The following is a 19,987-nucleotide window of genomic DNA, read 5'->3' on the forward strand; positions in this document are numbered from 1 at the left end:
ACCACGTGCCTCATGGTTGCAACAGGTTGACCATCATCTCAAGGAGATGGGGATGGGCCTGGCATCTGCCTGCGGGATGGCCAGACGGAGGCCCCTGGAGTACCGGCGGAAAGTGGACGCAGCGACGTGCTGTTCTGGCACATGCTCCCATACCTGACCTGACTTGACCTTTGATGTAACGGAGAACACAGACCTCACCCTTCGAGAGTTCTGGAAGGAGCATTATAACATCGTGATATGCCTCAGATTTATCGATATGGCTTGACAGGATGTTACAAGGAGGACCTTGAACTCTGCATGGAAGAAGCTGTGGCCTGAGGCTGTGTCCGAAAGGGACTTTGAAGGCTTCCAACATGAAGCGGAAGTGATAGAGGAGATTGTGAGCCTCGGAAAGTCCATGGGCCTGGAGGTGGATGAAGGAGAGATGTAAACGAGCTCGTCGAGGAGCACTCCGAGGAAGTGTCTACGGAGCAGTTAAAGGAGCTACAGGAGATGCAGCATACAGATGTTTTGGAGGAAATTGGGGGTAGTACGGTGGAGATAGAGGAGGAGGAGGTTATCTCTACAAAGGAGATACAGGAGATGTTGAGAATGTGGGAGAAAATTTCAGAATTTATAGAAAAGAAGCATCCAGAAAAAGTGGCAACTGGTCGTGCGTTGGCGTTGTGTAATGACACTTTCCGAATGCATTTCAGAAAAATTCTGAAGTGAAGGAAGAAGCAAACCACCATGGATAGGTTTTTATTGAAACGCCCTGCAGATCAGAGTCAAAAAAGCGTGTCGAAAAAGCAAAAAATCAATGAAAAAGATGCAAACGTCACTGATGAAGTTGAAAACATCACCAACGAAGATTAAGTGTAAGTGAAAAATAATAATGTAGCATTAAAGTTTAGCGATAAGTGAAGTGAAAAAACAAATGAAAAAAAAATTGTAGCAATTAAGTTTAGCGATAAAGTGTGATGAGACCTTCAAATCTCCTCCGCCTATCTCCTCCACCACCACCTCCACCACTGCCGCCACCTCCACCACCACCTCCACCAGCATCTTCCGTAAGCCGAAGTCGTCTCATCTCCAAGGTAAATACAATTTATAAAACCAGTTCATTTATTTATATTCTATTTTATTATCTTTGTATTATGTTTTGTATCAATTATTTATTATTTATAAATACATTTCTCATTTTTAAAACTACGTCACAAAGAAATTAGGGTGTTTTTTGGGGGGCTGCAACTGATTAATGGTATTGTAATTAATTTCAATTGGGAAAATTGTTTTGATATATGAGCAAACCGAGTTACGAGCTAGGTCACAGAATGAATTCAACTCATATGTCAAGGTATTACTATATATATATATATATATATATATATATATATATATATATATATATATATATATATATATATATATATATATATATATATATATATATATATATATATATATATATATATATATATATATATATATATATATATATATATATATGTATATATATATATATATATATATATATATATATATATATATATATATATATATATATATATATATATATATATATATATATATATATATATATATATATATATATATATATATATATATATATATATATATATATATATGTATATATATATATATATATATATATATGTATATATATACATACATATATTGACAGATATAGATACTTTTGTATACTATTATTGTAAAAGTATCAAAACACACCAGAAAAAGCACACTCCATAAAAACAAATGCAAAAAGTTTTTCAGCAAAAATAACTTCAACAAAAGCATTATAAACAAGTGGTGCCAGGCACAACAAATCCTGCCCATTTGAGGCATAAAGTTATTTTGGGGATCAAATTTAAATTTGATACATCCTTCACCTGAATGTTGATTATAAGGAATAGAATAAGGAATATTTTAGTCTTAGTTTGAAGTCAATTAAACCATTTTTGACGAAGTTATGAGCGAAAAACGATTCTGACCTTTTTGTGACCTTGACCTATGACCTAATTGGACCCAAAAGTTAATGGGGTCGTCCGAGGTTCATTACCCACCTGTGGATACAATTTGACAGTGTTTGAGCCAGCCGTTTTCCCGTAAAGTTATATTTTCCTTTCCATGTTTTAGTTTTAATGGAAAATTTGTAATTTTGACCGACGACCCTGACCCCCAAATTTTCGGACCCCACCGATTTTGACAAATATGCATTTTTCGCTGTAGGAATGGGTAGGATTATAAGTGACAAATACAATAAGGTTCACTATAAGCTTAGCTTGAAGTTAATCAGATCATTTTTGATGAAGTTATGAGCGAAAAACGATTTTGATCTTTTCGTGACCTTGACCTTGACCTTTGATCCAATTGGACCCAAAAGTTAATGGGGTTGTCCGAGGTTCATTACCCACCTGTGGATTAAATTTGATAGTGTTTGCTAAAGCCGTTTTGCCGTAAAGTTGCTAACAGACAGACAAACAAACAAACCGGACGATTACAATATCCTTCCCTCCCTCTGGGGGGCGGGATAACAAGGATGTATGTTCATGTCATGCACACCACAGAATGATACACAAGTAAGTGCAAAAATGCAAAAAGTAAGTGTACGTACGTTACACTTTTACAAAACAGATTACATAACAAAAAGAAGCTCAAAACCTCATCAGTGTACCACTGATACACCACAATATCCAGGCTCAAAAGATAAGCCTGCTCCATTTTTACTCGTGCCGAAACCATATCTTTAAAGCAGAAAAGCACATTTACATTTCTTCCCTTCAATTTTGCTTTCCTGGTTTTATAAATTGCCAGTTTAGCAATATCCAACAGAAAAGACAAAAACGAGGGTGTTGGTTTACTCTTAGAATTCCCCTCAATTCCATAAATAAAGACTGGAGAGGAAAAAACAAAATTTAATTTATAGAAAAGCTGTTGAAGGAAGAGAGGATTACCAATCTCTTTCATTCAGTAAAAGTGTGGGCCACATTTTCAATTACATCACAAACAAAAAGGACAAAAAATCGGAACAGAAGAGTTCAACTTATGGAATGATGTCTGTGTGGCCAGGGCTTGATGTGCGAGTCTCCAATTTCGGTCTCCAGTTTACAAGTTTCACAGGTTGTCTAGTTGTCACTAAAACAGATAAAACATCATTATTACTATATTTCATCAGAACACAAATGTATCTAAGAAAATGAACATTCCCAAGGGATCCTCTCAACTACAGCATATTCCATAAATTTAATATATTTTGTCTTGTGGGCAGAATGCCTTTATTATCAGACTGATTACAGGTACTCCAAAAGGAAATCCACTTCTACAAAGCCTTCAGGGCACCACAGTTCAGGAGTTTGCACAGTCGGTCCAGGTGAGAAGAGAGCGGAAACAGAATGCAGAATGACGTAGTTGAGTCCACGTAGTACCAAATGTGTGCTGCTCTGCCTGTTGCTGCCAGATGAATCAACTTCGACAGTTGGACATGACTCCGCTCCTCTCGAATGTTTTCCTTTTCTCAGTTGTGACTGCTCGACTCACTTAAACTCTCCCAGTATCTTCTTAACTGCCGTTATCCCCATATTTGTTCACTTCAGATCCCAACTGTCACTGAAATGTCTCTCAAATTATCTCTTGCCATACTCCCCCCTCAATCCATGTTTGAATCGGTCAAACAATCAGACGGACCAAATCGAGTAACAGTGCGTTTGAATCGGTGTTGGGAAAGGATATGAATTTAATCTTCAAACGTCCCACCCTCAAGCTGGCAGTTTGCTTTGAGATCAAATCTTGACAAGAAATCAGTAATGGTCTGAAAAAGAAAAGACTTACCCTGTGCTATGCACTTGTGTAAGGCATTTGTTCTCCTCCAAAGTTGGAGACAGGGGACATCAAAACGAGCTCCGTCCAACTGACTGATCATCTGTCGATGAATGATCATCCGTCCATTTAATTTTGCGGACGCGACATTTCAAAAACCGTTAAACATTTCACTTTCATATTGCAGATACCTATTCCTCATGATATTATCTCAACCTGATGAGAGCACGGCTGTGATTGTCTGAATTATGTTGCCATGGCAACCATCTCGGTAAGTTGATTTATGCAGGCGATATTTCAAAAACGGATCAAGATCGAGCTTTCATATGATACAGATCTATTCCTCATACCACCTGGAGTATCAACTCCTTGTTCTTATCAATGGAGTTATTGTGAAGTTTTAGCCTTACTCTCCCGTAAAATCATCGTGTGTGTGTGTGTGTGTGTGTGTGTGTGTGTGTGTGTGTGTGTGTGTGTGTGTGTGTGTGTGTGTGTGTGTGTGTGTGTGTGTGTGTGTGTGTGTGTGTGTGTGTGTGTGTGTGTGTGTGTGTGTGTGTGTGTGTGTCAGTGTGTCAGTGTGTCAGTGTGTCAGTGTGTCAGTGTGTCAGTGTGTCAGTGTGTCAGTGTGTCAGTGTGTCAGTGTCAGTCAGACCCATGATTTGTTTTGTTCATTACCTGTCAACTATTGTAGATTATCTGGAAAGAGAAGAGCTCAAATTGCCATCTTATTTTACAGTTGCACAACTTTGTGTTAACATTTAAAGCAAAGAATTGCGACTTGCACTTTTTATTTATACTAGCCGAAACCCCGTCACAGACGGATTCCGTTCATTCAACCACCCTCACCAGCTCACCCACACTTGAGGGACATGGACTGGACAGGGCGTGCTTGCCCCTGCCTACTCATCCCCCACCCCTGCCCCATCCCCCCCCTCCGCCTTCAATTTGCTTACCCCCGCCCAAAAATTTAATTACCCCAGCCCCGTCCCCCTCTTCACTCCACGCCCCACCCCCCGTTTCTTGATTCCCCACCCCATTTGCCCTCGGGCCCCCGCCCACTCGTCCCCCGCCCCATTTCCCCCCCCCCCCATCTCCCGCTTTCAATTTGCTTACCCCCGCCCAAAAATCTGCTTACCTTGCCTCCCGCCTCTTCACTCCCTGCCCCCGCCTCTTCACTCCTCGCCCCCATCTCAACGAAAAGTGTTTATTCTGCTTCAGAGTTGAAAGTTGACTATTGCCACTATGTGCGATGCACTCTTACAGGTACGAAGTTTCTTTCAGTCCAGGTCACAGTACCGAGAAAAACGTGACGCGACCGCTCGGAGGAGCACAATATTGGTCCTTCAGTATTAATATATGGATTTAAAAGTGAACACAGTTACGATATGCATAACATTTTACTACCTCCGTCACTGAAGGTGGAGGAGGTTATGTTTTCATACCTGTCTGTTTGTTTAGCTCTGTCTGTCTGTGCACAGGACATCTCAAAAGTTGTGGAAGGATTCAGGTGAAATTTGGTGGACAGGTTGGCAAGGATGAATTCATTACATTTTGGTGAAGAACTGGATAAAGATCGGGATACTCGAATTTCTTAAGTGATTCCTTCACCATTGAGATATGGGGCCAAAAACGATATAATACGACATCTCAAAAAGTTACGGACATATTCGTATGACACTCGGTGGACAGGTTGGAAATTGTGACAAGCACGAATCGATTCGATTTTGTTAAAGATCCGGATCAGGTTAGCTGAGCCACTGAAGGTGGATGGAGGTCATGTTTTCACCGTCTGTTTGCCTGTGTGTCACTTACGAAATCATTTCGCTCAGTACGTTGGTTTGTGGGGGCTCTTTGTTGTCTGTTTGTCACACAATTTTTGTCCACAGCTTTGAAGCAATGGTTCTGAAATTTTTTGAGTATGTCGGTGATTGGCCAAGGACAGCAACACGCAGTTTAGATCAGGATCCAGATCCAGTTGTGGATACGAGAATTTTTTAAGTGATCCTTTTTCATTTTTAGATGGGACCAAAAATGATGTGCAGGTACTGTGTAGCTGTGTAGCACGATATTTCAAAAAGTTGGAGACGGATTCGGATGAAACTTGGTGGAATAGGTTGGGTGTGTGACAAGGACGAATCAATTAGATATTGGTTCAAATACGAATCCCTATCCAGAAAGGAGAATTTTTCATAATTTTTTCAAGTGATTCTTCACTATTGAGAGATGGGGCTTAAAACGAGAAATAGAACGATATCTCAAAAAGGTGCGGACAAATTATGACAAAAATTAAGTGGATGAGTTGGTTAAATGACAAGAACAAGCCGATTTGATTTTGATTCAGGTCCTGATCGAGCCTATCATTGGGATACAAAATATAAACTGTTCAGCCTGTGGGAGACATACGCTGTTCCCCATGCCGTTCTAGTTCGTTCTGTTTCGCCAAGTGGCATTCTACAAGCAGATACCCGTCTAAGACGGGTATGGGGAACAGAACGGATCACAATACTTGGTTACGGGAGTTTCTTTGGATGTTTTGCGCCGCATTCAACAGCTCAGTTCATATTGGTGACGTGACTGGATGCCCATGGTAGCGTTTGAGACCGGTTGCTTTAGATTGTTGGCTTTGACACATAGTGCCGGATGAGTAACCCGAACAATTTGACATATTAATCGTTTCTATATTACCTCCATCAACAGATTAACAACATGGCAGGATAAAAGTCATAAATGCTGAGTTGAACAAACGTCCTGAACTCATGGACTTAGTTAAGTAAAGCACGTCGTCTGGGACCCAGCCGTCGGTTTGCCGGAGAACTCTGCGGATTGTGACGTCATCAATTCCCTTTGAGAATTCTATCTATATTCGATTTTTTTGAATCCGCTATCACCTGCGTCAATACATGGAACACATAATGTGAAGATTTCGGAAGTACGAACAGAATATGTTTGGAGAAAATGTGTTTGAAGTTCCAGGCTTGCCCCCATTATATTATGATGAGTGATTTCTAGTTTTTATTTGTTTGTTTGTCACACGATTTTTGTCCACAGTTTACAAACAATCTTTCTGAATTTTTTCTCAGATATGTGCGCTACCGAGTGGCATCCGAGTTTTAAATTCTGTGATTCCCTATCAGGTGCTGGAGTCCTTGGGACATACTACTGGTGTTGATATTGACACCAAGCAGGTGGAGGCGGAAATAACAGTGGCCAAGCTGGTGAAGGCGGAAATAGAAGTGGAGGAATCCAGACAGATGTTCACTGCAGGAGCAGATGGTAGCAAGAGCCCAGCCTCTTCTTCTGCTCCTCTTGCAGCAGCTTTGAATGCGGTAAAAATACATTTTAGATCAATTGTGCATGATTATTATAACTCGCAAAGAATCCTCCATAACAGATGGGTTAATTCCTCATTTCTTTGCTGTCTCGATGCATATCAGTGTGAGTTAATGGCCCCTGGGGTCCAGCAGTCAAGCGTGGGCTTTATGATGCATCTGCATTACGTACATGAGTACATCATTTGTAGATAATTGTATATGACTGTGGTTTTATGGCCCTCGGGGCTCCTGCCAATGAGACGGTGTTCTCCATGATTTTCAGGAATGAAGTGTAAATTGACAGATATCCTCATGCCGCTTGGGGGGTACTCCCACCAGGTGGCGATTATACGATACACATTTGCACATCGAGAATTGGGGTCATCTCCCACTAACTCTCCCACCCCCAGGCCCCAACACACCTACCAAACTGAACCCCACGCACGCCATGAATTACTTTTTACCACCCGGAACCTTCTCCTGAGTATAACCACCAGTTTTCGACTTGTTACGTCCAGCGATTCATGACTGCGTGGAAGTCTTCCAAACACAAACCGACACTTCTCCAAATATATGTGTCATGTGATCTTTCTTCCCATTGCTATGCTGACAGATTTCATCAAAAGACAGCACATTGTACTTCGCAAATATTCTGTTCTATTCACGCGAACATTTGCCCGAGGTCATTCTCCATCTGCTTGGAAGTCGGCTAAAATCACCTTCGTCAATCTTCTTCTTTTTCTTCTTCTTCTTCATGTTCTTGTTCTTCTTCGTGTTCTTGTTGTTCTTCGTGTTCTTGTTGTTCTTCGTGTTCTTGTTCTTCTTCGTGTTCTTGTTGTTCTTCGTGTTCTTGTTCGTGTTCTTGTTCTTCTTCGTGTTCTTCTTCTTCTTCTTTTTTGCCGTCTTCTTGTTCTTGTTCTTCTTCTTTTTCTCTGTCTTCTTGTTCTTCTTTTTCTTGTTCTTCTTCTTCCTCTTGTTCTTGTTCTTCCTCTTCTTGTTCGCGTTCTTCTTCCTCTTCTTGTTCGCGTTCTTCTTCCTCTTCTTGTTCGCGTTCTTCTTCCTCTTCTTGTTCGCGTTCTTCTTGTTGTTGTTCTTCTGCTTCTTTTTCTTGTTGTTCTTCTTGTTCTTATTCTTCTTCAACTGGCTTGCTGGGCCTGACATTCGACTAAGGCGAGGGCAGGAATTTGTAATTTTGCCAGCGTGCCGGCAATAGCTCGCCCACTCTTCGCGAAGGACGTCGTGGGATCTTTAACACCCACCAACTAATGCTAGCTGACAGGATCCCCATTAATTATGGTACACACCCTGCCTGTGAAATCCCGAGATGACAGTTTATTGCTGGACCGAGATTCGAACCTCGGCTCAACAGCTTAGAGGTGAGCGTGTGTACCTCTCAGCCATCCTGCCAACCGTCTTCATCGGCCATCGTTGTTGCTAATACATGGTGGAAGAAAAATAATCATTTCCTCTTTGCTGCGACTTGAGGACACCAGGGACCGCCAGTGACTCACGGGCCGCGTAATGAAGAACAGGGCTTTAGACCTTCAGGTCATCCAGGACCTTTTAAGCGCACACCACATTAACATCGATAGTCTTCTTGCAAAATGCAGACTATACCTTTTTTTTTCATCAAGTAATGCACAAACTCGACCTGCCCAGGGGGTGGATGCTTCTTATTCTTCTTGCGTTTGGCAGCTTGGCTGCCGGATAGCTCTCATTTTGTTAGGGCACGGCTGTGCCGCTGATGTTGTGCCCCTCTACCAGTACACTGGTACTTATTTTACCGACCTCAGAAGGATGACAGGCTGAGTCAACCCCACCCGGTGTTAGTTCAGTGCCACACTGACGCACAACGATTCGAATCATAACTGCCGTAGAAATTGAAGTGTCAACATCGCGGTCACACCTTGGAGAACTTGCCAGCGTATGCCGACCTAAGAAAAATGTGTCTAAAACGTTGGGGCACGTCAAATACGGTATGAGTAAGTTTGGTATATGTGAGTAGAATGCTAAAGTACGCTATCATACATCGTAGTAAGTAGAGTACGTCAAGAAATTTTAAACATGTTCAAAATTTTACGACGTACTCGGCGTATGACACGCGTTCCGCATGCGATGGGGATAAGTTTTACACACGATATGTGGACGCTTACACACGTTCACAAACGCTACTTATAAGCTACTCATAAGTCGAAACACGTCGCGGTAATGTCTTTTTTACGTGAAACTTATTTCTAACTTATGTTTAACGTGCTTTGAACCAATTCTTTACGTAGTCCCAACACACATCGACGTATGTAGACGTATTCCAATGACGTCTTCCGGTCGACAAAAAAAAAAAAATTAACGTGTTTCTAGCTTACAACTGCCATATAAAGACGTGTTCCCAGCGGTTTTGGGAATTGGTATCTAAAAATGCTGCTCATAAAAGGGGAACCCAACAGTGTTTTCGAGTCCTTTTTGAGTCGATGTCCATGTCAGCAGTAACAGTATCGGTATCAGTATTCGTATTAGTATTAGTAGTAGTTTGTTCATGTTGGCAGTAGTAGGTGAGTGTGAGGGGGAGGGTGTGGGTTATGATGGATCGTCCTTGCGTTTAACGATTTAACGATTTAAATGATAAACTCAACGATTTAAATGGCTGCATCTCCATGATTGAAAGTAGACGCGCTCAACAATTGGATTTTTTTTACACTCAACGACTTTTAAACGGTACCACTCAGCTATTTTCATTGTTTACAATGAAGGATTTAAATTGCTGTCACTCGCCTTTGTTTTTTGACGCTGGGGTTTTGAAATTTGAAGCGTTTCTTCTGAACGTGTTAAAACGCTCAAACTCGACTATTTTAAATAGACGCTGCCGATGGACAATTGGAATCATAGCCAAGCTAGACATCGAAGTGTGAACATCCTCGTCATGCCGAAGAAAAGTTTGAAGAATGCTGCAAATAAGTGTCCTGGCCGTGGCCGTGGACGCTGACGCAAGGACGATCCATTACACCGACGTGTTTCAGCCTATGAGTAACTTAAAAGTAACATCTGTCGATGTGTGGCAACGATCGCGTAACGTGCCAACAACACGTTAATCATAGGTTAGAAATAAGTTTCGGGTACGCTAAACATTACCTCGGCGTGTCTCAACTTATGATTAACTTACAAGTAGCATGTGTTGACGTCTGTCAACGATCGCAGACCGTGCATACAACTTGTGGCCAGCGTAGCGGAGCGTGTGAGTCATACGCCGGCATACGTCGTGAAATTTCAAGCATGAAAAAATTTCAGGACAACCAAAAAGTACAACGTTTAAAGCCAACGTACAACGACGTATGGCAGTGTTTTTCAGCGTGCTCTCAATGTTATCAAAACTTACCCATAACGTATTCACCGTGTGCCAGCGTTTTAGAAAAAAAATTCAAAAATCGGCATACGTTGGCTAAAACGTCAAGGTGTGACCGGGCCTTAACCGGGCCAGTATCCTGCTGCATCCTTCCTTTTCGACAAATGGTAGGTTATGGAGAAACAACAAATGCACACACTTTACCTGGCTGTCCCCTCCTTTTCTGGAAGGCTTACATGGGCCATGCGGTGCACACACCTGACACTGTCTCTCTTTCAACCCTCCGAGTCCTCCTCAAGACCCCACGTGAACACGAATACATCCTGTACCTCTAAAATATATCTGGGGCATGCACGCTTGCGTACTGCCCTGTTTATTCGTCAGCTCAACTGGAGCCGTAGCCAGATCTGTAAACTCAATGGGGAGCTACTTCAGCCCTAATCTTAACTGGCCCATCTCTGTTGGCTCCCCAGGTGGTGTCCGCTCTCCCTCCTCTTCATCCTCCACACATCGACACCCCTGTGCACCACACTCACCACATTCACACTCTGGCACATGCCTTTATTCACACATCCAAATGTTCTCCAGCACACACCCGACTGGGAAGACCACCTCCTCCCTCACACCCCCCCTTATCTGATCCAGTCTCCCATTACCTGGATGGAGTCATCCTCATCATTCATGGGTGCAACCACTTCCCCAGCGAAGATCACCAGCTCCACCACGCAGTCACACTCCTCTTCTGGCACTTGCCATCCTCCTGTTGGGTCACAACCACTTCAGACCCCACCACCACAACACATCCTTGCACCTCCTCTATCTCCTCCATTTCTTCTGCTATCATCCCTTCTGATGACCAGGCATCTGTCTGGGGGATGGCTAAATGGAGGCCCCTTGAGTACCTGCGGAAAGTAGACACAGCGACGCTCTGCTCCAGCACATGTTCCCATTCCTGACCTGGATTTCAAATCCCTAATTATATCTGATTTCTGCTTCCCTCTGCACCTTTTGTGGTTTCTCTTTACTCCTCCTACTCTCCATTATCTTCTCCTTTGATTTCCCCCTCCTGGTCTTCTCTCAGCTCACCCAGATTACCCACTAATCCTGCTTGGCCCACTGCCAACTGCTCTTGTGCGGCTCATAATTTGGCCTGGCTGACCTCCATTTTCCCTGGTTGGCATCTATTTGGCCCATCATTACTGCAAATTGCTGGTTTATGTCAAGCAGAAGCTGTGTTGCTGGACTACTGGAGGTTTCTGAGCTGCTGGGTAGGGGAGGCGACTCGACTGTGCCCTGTACTGGGTGCTCCAACTCCATTTCTTCTGGGGCCACAATGGTGTCAGCCCAATAATGCCCCTCCTCGATCAGAGAATGGTAGTTATTTTCCATCGCGCTTTTAAAATAAGAATTCCTTTTTATTTGAATTTAAGCCAATCTGCAATCCATCTTGTTTTGATTTTGATTTGAGGGGGTCTGTTTTTGCCCCTTAGCTCCGAACTGCACTCCTGACACCATTGTTAGGGAGTACACTGGTATAGGGTTTGAACCCCACTCCTCTAACACTCTTGTTACAGTTGTGTGGTCCTCAACGACTATCGTGCGTGTGGTGTAATTCCTGTAAGTGAATTACACAACACGCATGACGTCGCACTGCAACACTGTCACTTTCTCTAATGAGAATGACACTGCACATACAGAGATGCCAACTTTTGGAAATCAGAATTAGGGAGGATTTGCAACCGACACCAAATAATGTGCGCGAAGCGCACATCTCGAGCGCGGAGCGCTCGACCCTTGCGGCGGGGTCCAGGGCCCGCCTTAGGGCCCTGGAAGCTCTGGGGTTCTAGACGCTCTCTAGTGCCCTCTGAGCCCTATTTTGGAGCATTTAACATGTTAAGAATTCCCACTTTTTGAACAAAAAAAGGGGAAAATTGTGCACTTTTTAATGTTACATGTATGTTAATATTAGTAAGTTAGGGGACAATCAAAGATTAACAAAAAGCACAAAAGAAGCAATATTTTTCTTACCTTACTGGCTGGTACTACTGCTGCTTGCTTTTTCCATGGCAGCTTTGCTGAGTGACAGCTGTGTGGCTCTTTTAGCCCTTCTGATTATGTCTTTGCTGTATTCTCTCTGGTAGCAAGGGGTGCTATGAGCTAGTTTTTCAATTAAGAGAGCTTCCAGGGTTTTGACACTCAAATTGGGACGAAATTCAGTATGATTCTTCCGTACAAGACTGAGTGCCCGCTCACATGATGCGTTCGAATGAGGAATGACCAAGATTCCCTTCATCACTTTGCTCAAATTAGGATACTTCTTGGCACCAGTGCAGGGATCTGTGAGCTGTGAAATCCGATGCCACTGCTCATCCACTCTCACTGTCTCAGTAGCAATTGTAGCTATGGAGGCGTCTGCCTGGTAGTGAGCGAATTCACTCTCAAGACTGTCTATGTCACTATCACCGCCACTGAACAGACAGGGGAATTTCTTGATGAAAAACTCCACACAGTCAAACCCCACTTCTTGGTGTAGCTTAACATCCAGCACCTGAGCATGCTTGGCTAATTCATCATCTAGCGGCCAGGTTTTGAAGATGTAATTGCAGGCTTTCACATAATATGAGCGAACTGCACTGAAGAAACCTTGGATGTCTGACTCACTCAGAGTGAAGGTGGATTTCTTGAGACTCCTTTGTTCCCTTATATACAGTTTGGCATCGTTCCCAATCATGAGGTCCTCATCATTCTTCTGATGATTTCTGTCAGAGAATGGTACATTTACCAGAGCAACCGATGACACCGATGGTTTCAAAAACCGTACGAAGATATCTTTCAGAAGACCATTCAATTCTCCGTGCAGGAGATGAATACAGGGTTCGTCTCTTTGGAGCAGAAGATTCCCCTTCTCAAAAAGCTTGTTAGCATATCGAAGGAAGAAACAATAGAGTTTTGTTTGTGGAGACAAGAAGATCCTGTTGACACGTTTTTCTCTAGATTCCTGCACAGTGTTTGAGGAAGATGCGCTTTTAGTTGTAGAACTCGTAGTACACTTAGCCGCAGGGCGATCACACTTGCGTTTACTGCCAGCAGAAGAGGTCAGACTCGTAGTACCAGATCCAATTTTACGTTTGAGGAGAGAGCTTGAGGTAGGTGCAGCCAAGGAAGAAGACCTCTGATTCGAAGGTTTTGCTGAGCTTCTATCAAGTGATTTGGCAAAAGCAGAACTTAACTTGGGTCCTTCTTTACCTGTAGATGGGACTATCACAGTCTTTCTCGACTCTGAAGGGATCTGCTTTGTAGATGAACGTGATGAAGGGCCGGTGATGCTACCTGCTCTCAGCATTGGTTTTGGTGCTGTCCCTGCTGTCTTCTTCGCAGCAGATACTGCAGTGGTAGTGGTGAATGCTGCTCCACTAGTGCTTGATCCTGCAGTGCCAGTACTGGCAGTAGATACAGTGCCGTCCTTCTTGCTCGTTGTTAGAGTCTTGGCTACAGTTGGTTGCATTTTTCTTCGTACTTCTTCTTTGAAGAAGAGGCGAAGTGGCTCCCACTGTTCAATCAGCCTGTCTAGGCACTGACCAAGGGACAGCCACCTTGTTGCGACATGCTTCAGAATCTTGTGTGTCGGGGCATCACAGAGTTCTTGCAGTGCTTTCACTCCTTTGACGCGTTTACTACTTTTGTCCAAGTAGTAGTAAATATCGATGAGAAAGTCATCTAATTCAATGGGTAAGGCCTGAGCCGCCTTCTTGGCCGTATTGTGCATCATATGGCAAGGGCATCCCATGATGTAGCACTCTGGATTTTGTTTGTGGATATAAGCAGTGACTCCTTTGTGCTTGCCCACCATGACAGAGGCATTATCAGCACAAAAGAAAACACAATTTCCCCACGGAATTTTCCTGTCACTGAACTCATGATGAAGCAGTTTGAAAATGTTTTCTCCAGTGGAATCTTGTTTGCACGCAGGCAAACTTAGCAAACCTTGCTTCACAATCCCAGCACTGTTGTCATAGTACGAAATCAGGACAGGATATAGCTGGGCCTCACCACTGTCATTGCTACCGTCTGTAGCTAGTCTAGCAATATCGGCAATAGATGAAGCAGTAACATTTGACAACTCACCAATTATTGCTGAAGTTTTTGTTCTTGCACATCCATACTTTGAAGCAACTTTTGAATCTGGAAACATCTTTTGAAATAGAGGTCCAGCATGATCTGAGACTGATATGGGCAAGTTATGTTCCACAATAAATCCACTAAAGAGAAGTTCCGCTCGGGTAACATCCTCTTCCTCGCTTGTCCCTTGTTTGGTGAAATAATTCAGAAGTGTACCGGTACTCGTGCTCGAAGATCTCTCCTTTGCAATGTCTGTGTGCCGTTTGCTTCCAACGTGCTTCCGAATATCATCGCGACCTCCGTGCTCAACTGAAATATCAACGCTGCATACTGTACAATACGCATGATGAATTCCTCTTTCAGACTTTCGAATACACGGGTATTGGAGACTGTATTCGGTCTTGTACTTCTGAGACCATTTCTTGGTCTTCGTAGCTTCTTTTCTGCCATTTCGTAATCAACATCGAGGGCTTGAAGCATCGGTAACTTCGAAGTCGATGTTCCACAGCTGCAGCGCGACTCGTAGAACTCTAGCGGCTGTTAAACACCGCACGGTGGTCGCGACCGCCGGGCTGGTACGGGGCCCAGCTGCATGCAGTGAGCGTATCGCATGCATATACACTGTGCATACATACCGCATGCACTAAATCTCAGTGCATGATCGCATAAGCGAGATCCAGACCCAATGTTTCGCTGCTCCTCATTTGAATTTGCAATTTTTTACGTACAATTTGGTAGCAGCGAACGTTATGGAGTTACCACATGCTATACGTAGCAGACGATGCTTTTCATTCAATTCTCATACCAGTGCATTCTGATTAGTGAACAGTGCAAAAATATCAAAATTTCGGGAGGATAAGGATAGTGATCGTAAGGGCGGGAGTTTGGGTGAATTTTCGGAAGCCTCCCGATGAAATCGGGAGGGTTGGCATCTGTGCACATATGGTGTAATTCCCTTCATGTGAGGTGTAATTCCCAGAAGTGATTGATGGTACGTGTCAAGCGCGTGTTTAGAAAGACGATGTGAAAATGAAAATTATTCTTAAATGGAAATTCAGGCATGAAATAATTCTGTTAATTCAAATTCATGGTCTCCATGTTTGATCCTTCCATTTCTTACGTTACATGGTTGTGTTTCATTGAAGGGTGGAGGACATTGTGATGTAATTGAATCAGACATGCCCCATTTGTTTAATCTTGGTGGTGGTGTGATTGAAAACTTGAAACCTTACTCGAGTTACTCCATTCACAATACAGGTTGAATCATCCAGTTAATACATTATCATGGAGAAAGACAATCAATGTAATGTGATTGCTTTCTGGCTTGATGTTCCAAGCAGAGTTTCTCATATAGGGAACAGAAATGGGGGAGGTGGGGGGGGGTGATTCACTTACATGAAAGCAAATTGCATTTGAAACAGTCATGACCACGTCCTTGAAAACGTTCTGTTTGTCCCTTATGAGAATGTGATTGATCAAATTACTGTGGTATGTCCTTGAGCACTTTCAAGTTTAATCAGATATTGTATTTGCATTGCTTCACTGTCCTCCTCCTTCATGACTATTGTATCCTTCATTTCAACATAACAATGCCCTGTGTTCACAGCAAATTAGAATTGACCATTCCTGCACTTCACGAGCACCAACCAAAGCAGCTTTATCTAATTTAAATGACCAACCAAGTGGAATAAAGACAAGATTATATTGTTCCGCAGTTAACTAACACACTCTATTCATTGTAAAACAACCATCAGTATGCAATCATCCATTATCAAGTATATTTTAAAGTATCAGCAGCAAAGATAAGAGAAGGGTGGTACACATTTCATTTAACTAAGCATGGACTAATAATCAGATCCTTCACCAGGCCCAGATGTGCTTGGGCCAGCACGGGGATTATATGTTTGTTATTATTAGGGTACCCAGTCTAATGGACTCGGTAACCTATTGTTTATTAGGGTACCCAGTCAAATGGACTGGGTAACCTATTGTTTTTCTTCTGTTTATTTTTTATTTTTATTTTTCCGCCGGCAATTTGCGGGCTTTTTCGCTTCAAAAATCATTTTCTCAGGAGCGGTAAGTCCGATCGACACAATTTTCACCACAGTATGTATCTTTTTTGATAGCATACTTAATTGATAATTATGATGTCATAGGTCACGTGGTAAGGGTGCCATCTTGAAAAAACCGACAAACTTTGGACCTCTGTGTCTCTGAAACCGTGCAATGGAAAAATTTTTTGCTTCATACATTTTAATGAACTCCCCATAGGGAACACGGTTGATTTTTCGTGACGTTATCGGTGAAGCGGTATCCCAGTGAAAATTCGTCAAGTAGAACGCTGCATGGGAAAAATCCGAAATTTCTTGAGCATCATCGACACAACAATTCACATTAGAAAAAAATTATAGTGACGTCATCGGTGACTTGATTCGGCAACCATCTTGTTTTTAATTTTTTTTTTTTTTTTTTAATCTTCATCTCCAGAACGGCTGAAGAGATTGACGCGAAACTTTACACACACATTCCCCAGGACATTCTTTTACAAGTTTGTTAATTTCTTATTGATAGGTCACATGGTTTGTCGGCCATATTGAATTTACCCTAAAATCTTCAAACATCTTCTCCAGAACGACTGGTCAGATCAAGGGAAAACTTCGCGAGTATTCTGCTCGCATGGGGAGTATAAGTTTGTTAATGAATAATTGAGAGGTCACATGGTTTGGCAGCCACGTTGGATTTAAGAAAAATATTAAATAATGTTTTCTCTGGAACTGCTTTATCTATCGAAGCGAAAATTTGCAACTATCATCTACCATCATGTCTGCACACATGGTAAAAATTATGACATCACAAGTCACATGGTTTGGTGGCCATCTTGGATAGAAAAACGCACCTTATCCGATGAACACGAAACTTCACACACGTGCTCCCCTACGCCATTGGAGGCTGAATATAAATTTATGATGTCATAGGTCACATGGTTCGTCAGCCATCTTGGATTGTAAATTAGTAAATTTTTTAAATCTTCTTCTCCAGAACGGCCAGACAGATTGAGGCAAAACTTCACACACACTTTCCCCAAGACATCCTTTCACAAGTTTGTTAATTTCTAATTAATAGGTCACATGGTTTGGTGGCCATATTGAATTTACCCTGAAACCTTCAAACATCTTCTTCTCCAGAACGGCTGGTCAAATCAAGGAAAAAAAACTTTACACACGTATTGTGCACGGGTAGTTAATATAGTTTGTTAATGAATAATTGATGTCACATGGTTTGGCAGCCATGTTGGATTCAAGAATAATATTCAATAATGTTTTTTCTCTGGAACCACATAACCTATCGAAGTGAAACTTGGCAACTATCATAAACAACCATGTCTGCATATATGCTAAAAATTATGATGTCACAAGTCACATGGTTTGGCCTCCATCTTGGATAGAAAAACACACCTTGTCTGATCAACACAAAACTTAACAAGCATGATCCACTACCCCATTAGAGGGATAATTAAAATTTATGTTGTAATAGGTCACATGGTACGGCAGCCATATTGGATTAAAAATTAATAACTTTAAATGTCTTCTTCGCTGAAACTGCTGAACAGATCGAGGCGAAACTCAACATGTATGACCGCCTCTCCATGACGAACAAAAAGTTATCCTGCCCTTTTGATGTACGACACATCGTTTGGCAGCCATATTGGATTGAAGGAAAATATTTATTAATGTTTACTCTGGAACTGCTACATCAATAAATGTGAAACTTCAGAGATGATGCAGCATACATGTGGAATGAAGGGTTTAAATTTCAACTCGATCGGCCCCATGGTTTGGCAGCCATGTTGGATTGAATGACAAATATTCAGTAATATTTACTCTGGAACTGCTGCATCAATATTTGCAAAACTTTAGAATTATAATCTAGCCGAGATGGGGAACATAGGTTTAAAATTTCAACCCGATCGGCCACTCGGTTTGGCAGCCAGAATTATTTAATTATTTTAATCTGAGAACTTTACATTTTTAATTTTTTTTTTTTCCAGAAGGCTCACTTGGCTGCACCTGCATACGTTTGAGGGTACAGGAATAGCAATTCAGTTGATACCGATGATGGCCCCAGGAAAAATGGTCAAATGTGTACAAAATAAATCGATGTAACATGGCCCGTTCCTCGGTCCATAACTTTTGATTCCCGCGTCGCAGAGAAACGTGTGGGGCCTCATTTGGTGGTACTGTATTTGTATCGAAGGCGGACGTCTCGCTACCCGGTCATCACGACCAGCAGTTATAAAGTGGCAGTTCTAGTTCTGATTATTATTGTCATCTGGTTTGAAATGTTTGTTTTGAGTGGAACAGTGGTGGTATTGAGCATTTACTAGTGAATTCAGGAGAGCACTTTCTCAACAATGAGAAAGGCAAAAAATATATCAATCAGCAATCCTAAGTTTTTAAAAGATATGTTGCAGTTATATGGAACTAACAAGACCACAGGATATTTGAACAAAGATTCTATTCCACTCACTCTTGGCCTTTCAGGCAAACATTGCAACAAAGAAACTCGCAAATTACAGGCAGTCCAATCTGCAAACGTAATGAGTTCTGATGAGACAAGCAAACAAATAAACTCACACACCATAAGAAGTCCACTCTGCAAATGTAATGAGTTCTGACTTTCTCTTGTGAGAGACCTAATAAGCATGTTTTATGCTGCAGGCTTTTAAAATCTTGATCTCAACTCTGTCTCGGTGCCTTTACTCACATGTTTTCTGGCAGATTGCTTATATGGTGACAAAGTGACTTTAGACAATGCTTTACAACAGATTTCATACCTCCATATTGTTTAAAAGCATTTGAAAGCAAATAAAGAGAAATGAGTACATAATTTGTGGACAAAGACCATTTATATCAATGTGAAAAAAAATTGTTTCAGCATTATTAATACAGAAACACCAATGCTTTGGAATAGTCATGTGATCCACAGAGCTTCCTTTCGCCATATATGTCCAAAAATTGTTGGTGAAGCACATTTCACATTTCACGTGGGATTAATTATTATTTTACTTCCTCAGTGGAGTCGGTCCAATTATAAATTGTTGGTTGGCTATACCTCTTTTCTGGAATTATATACATTTAGAAAGTGGCTGGAAATTTGTTGTGAATTGGATATTAAAATGGCTGCTGGCAGGAACTGAAATTTTCGGCTTGAGGTCGTTTGAAACGTCACTTGAGGCAAAGTATGCTCTTTCTTATTTGTTGAAAATGAGTAGAGTGGAGTATAATCGAGTTTTATCTGTTGTTTGGCTGTGCCTTTTCTACTGAAATATAGTGTGTATATATATATAACATGGTTCATTAAGACTATACAACAAGGACTGTCTCTCTTTTATGAAACATGT

At 41.9% G+C, this 19,987-nt stretch overlaps 1 protein-coding gene across 12 annotated transcripts in view; it reads left to right on the forward strand.

The window, feature by feature from the left end:
• LOC147035910 (spermatid perinuclear RNA-binding protein-like) overlaps nt 1-19,987 on the forward strand; it is a 227,207-nt gene that overhangs the window by 82,087 nt on the left and 125,133 nt on the right. For all 12 annotated transcript variants that reach the window (XM_085848072.1, XM_085848045.1, XM_085848037.1 and 9 more), the window contains one exon: nt 6,954-7,145. In XM_085848072.1, the coding sequence (XP_085704198.1) occupies nt 6,954-7,145 (192 nt within the window). The remainder of the gene's footprint in view (nt 1-6,953; nt 7,146-19,987) is intronic.

The sequence above is a fragment of the Eptatretus burgeri genome, chromosome 1 (assembly GCF_056783735.1).
Source record: "Eptatretus burgeri isolate ZD-2024b chromosome 1, Ebu_testis_v1, whole genome shotgun sequence".
NCBI lineage: Eukaryota > Metazoa > Chordata > Myxini > Myxiniformes > Myxinidae > Eptatretus > Eptatretus burgeri.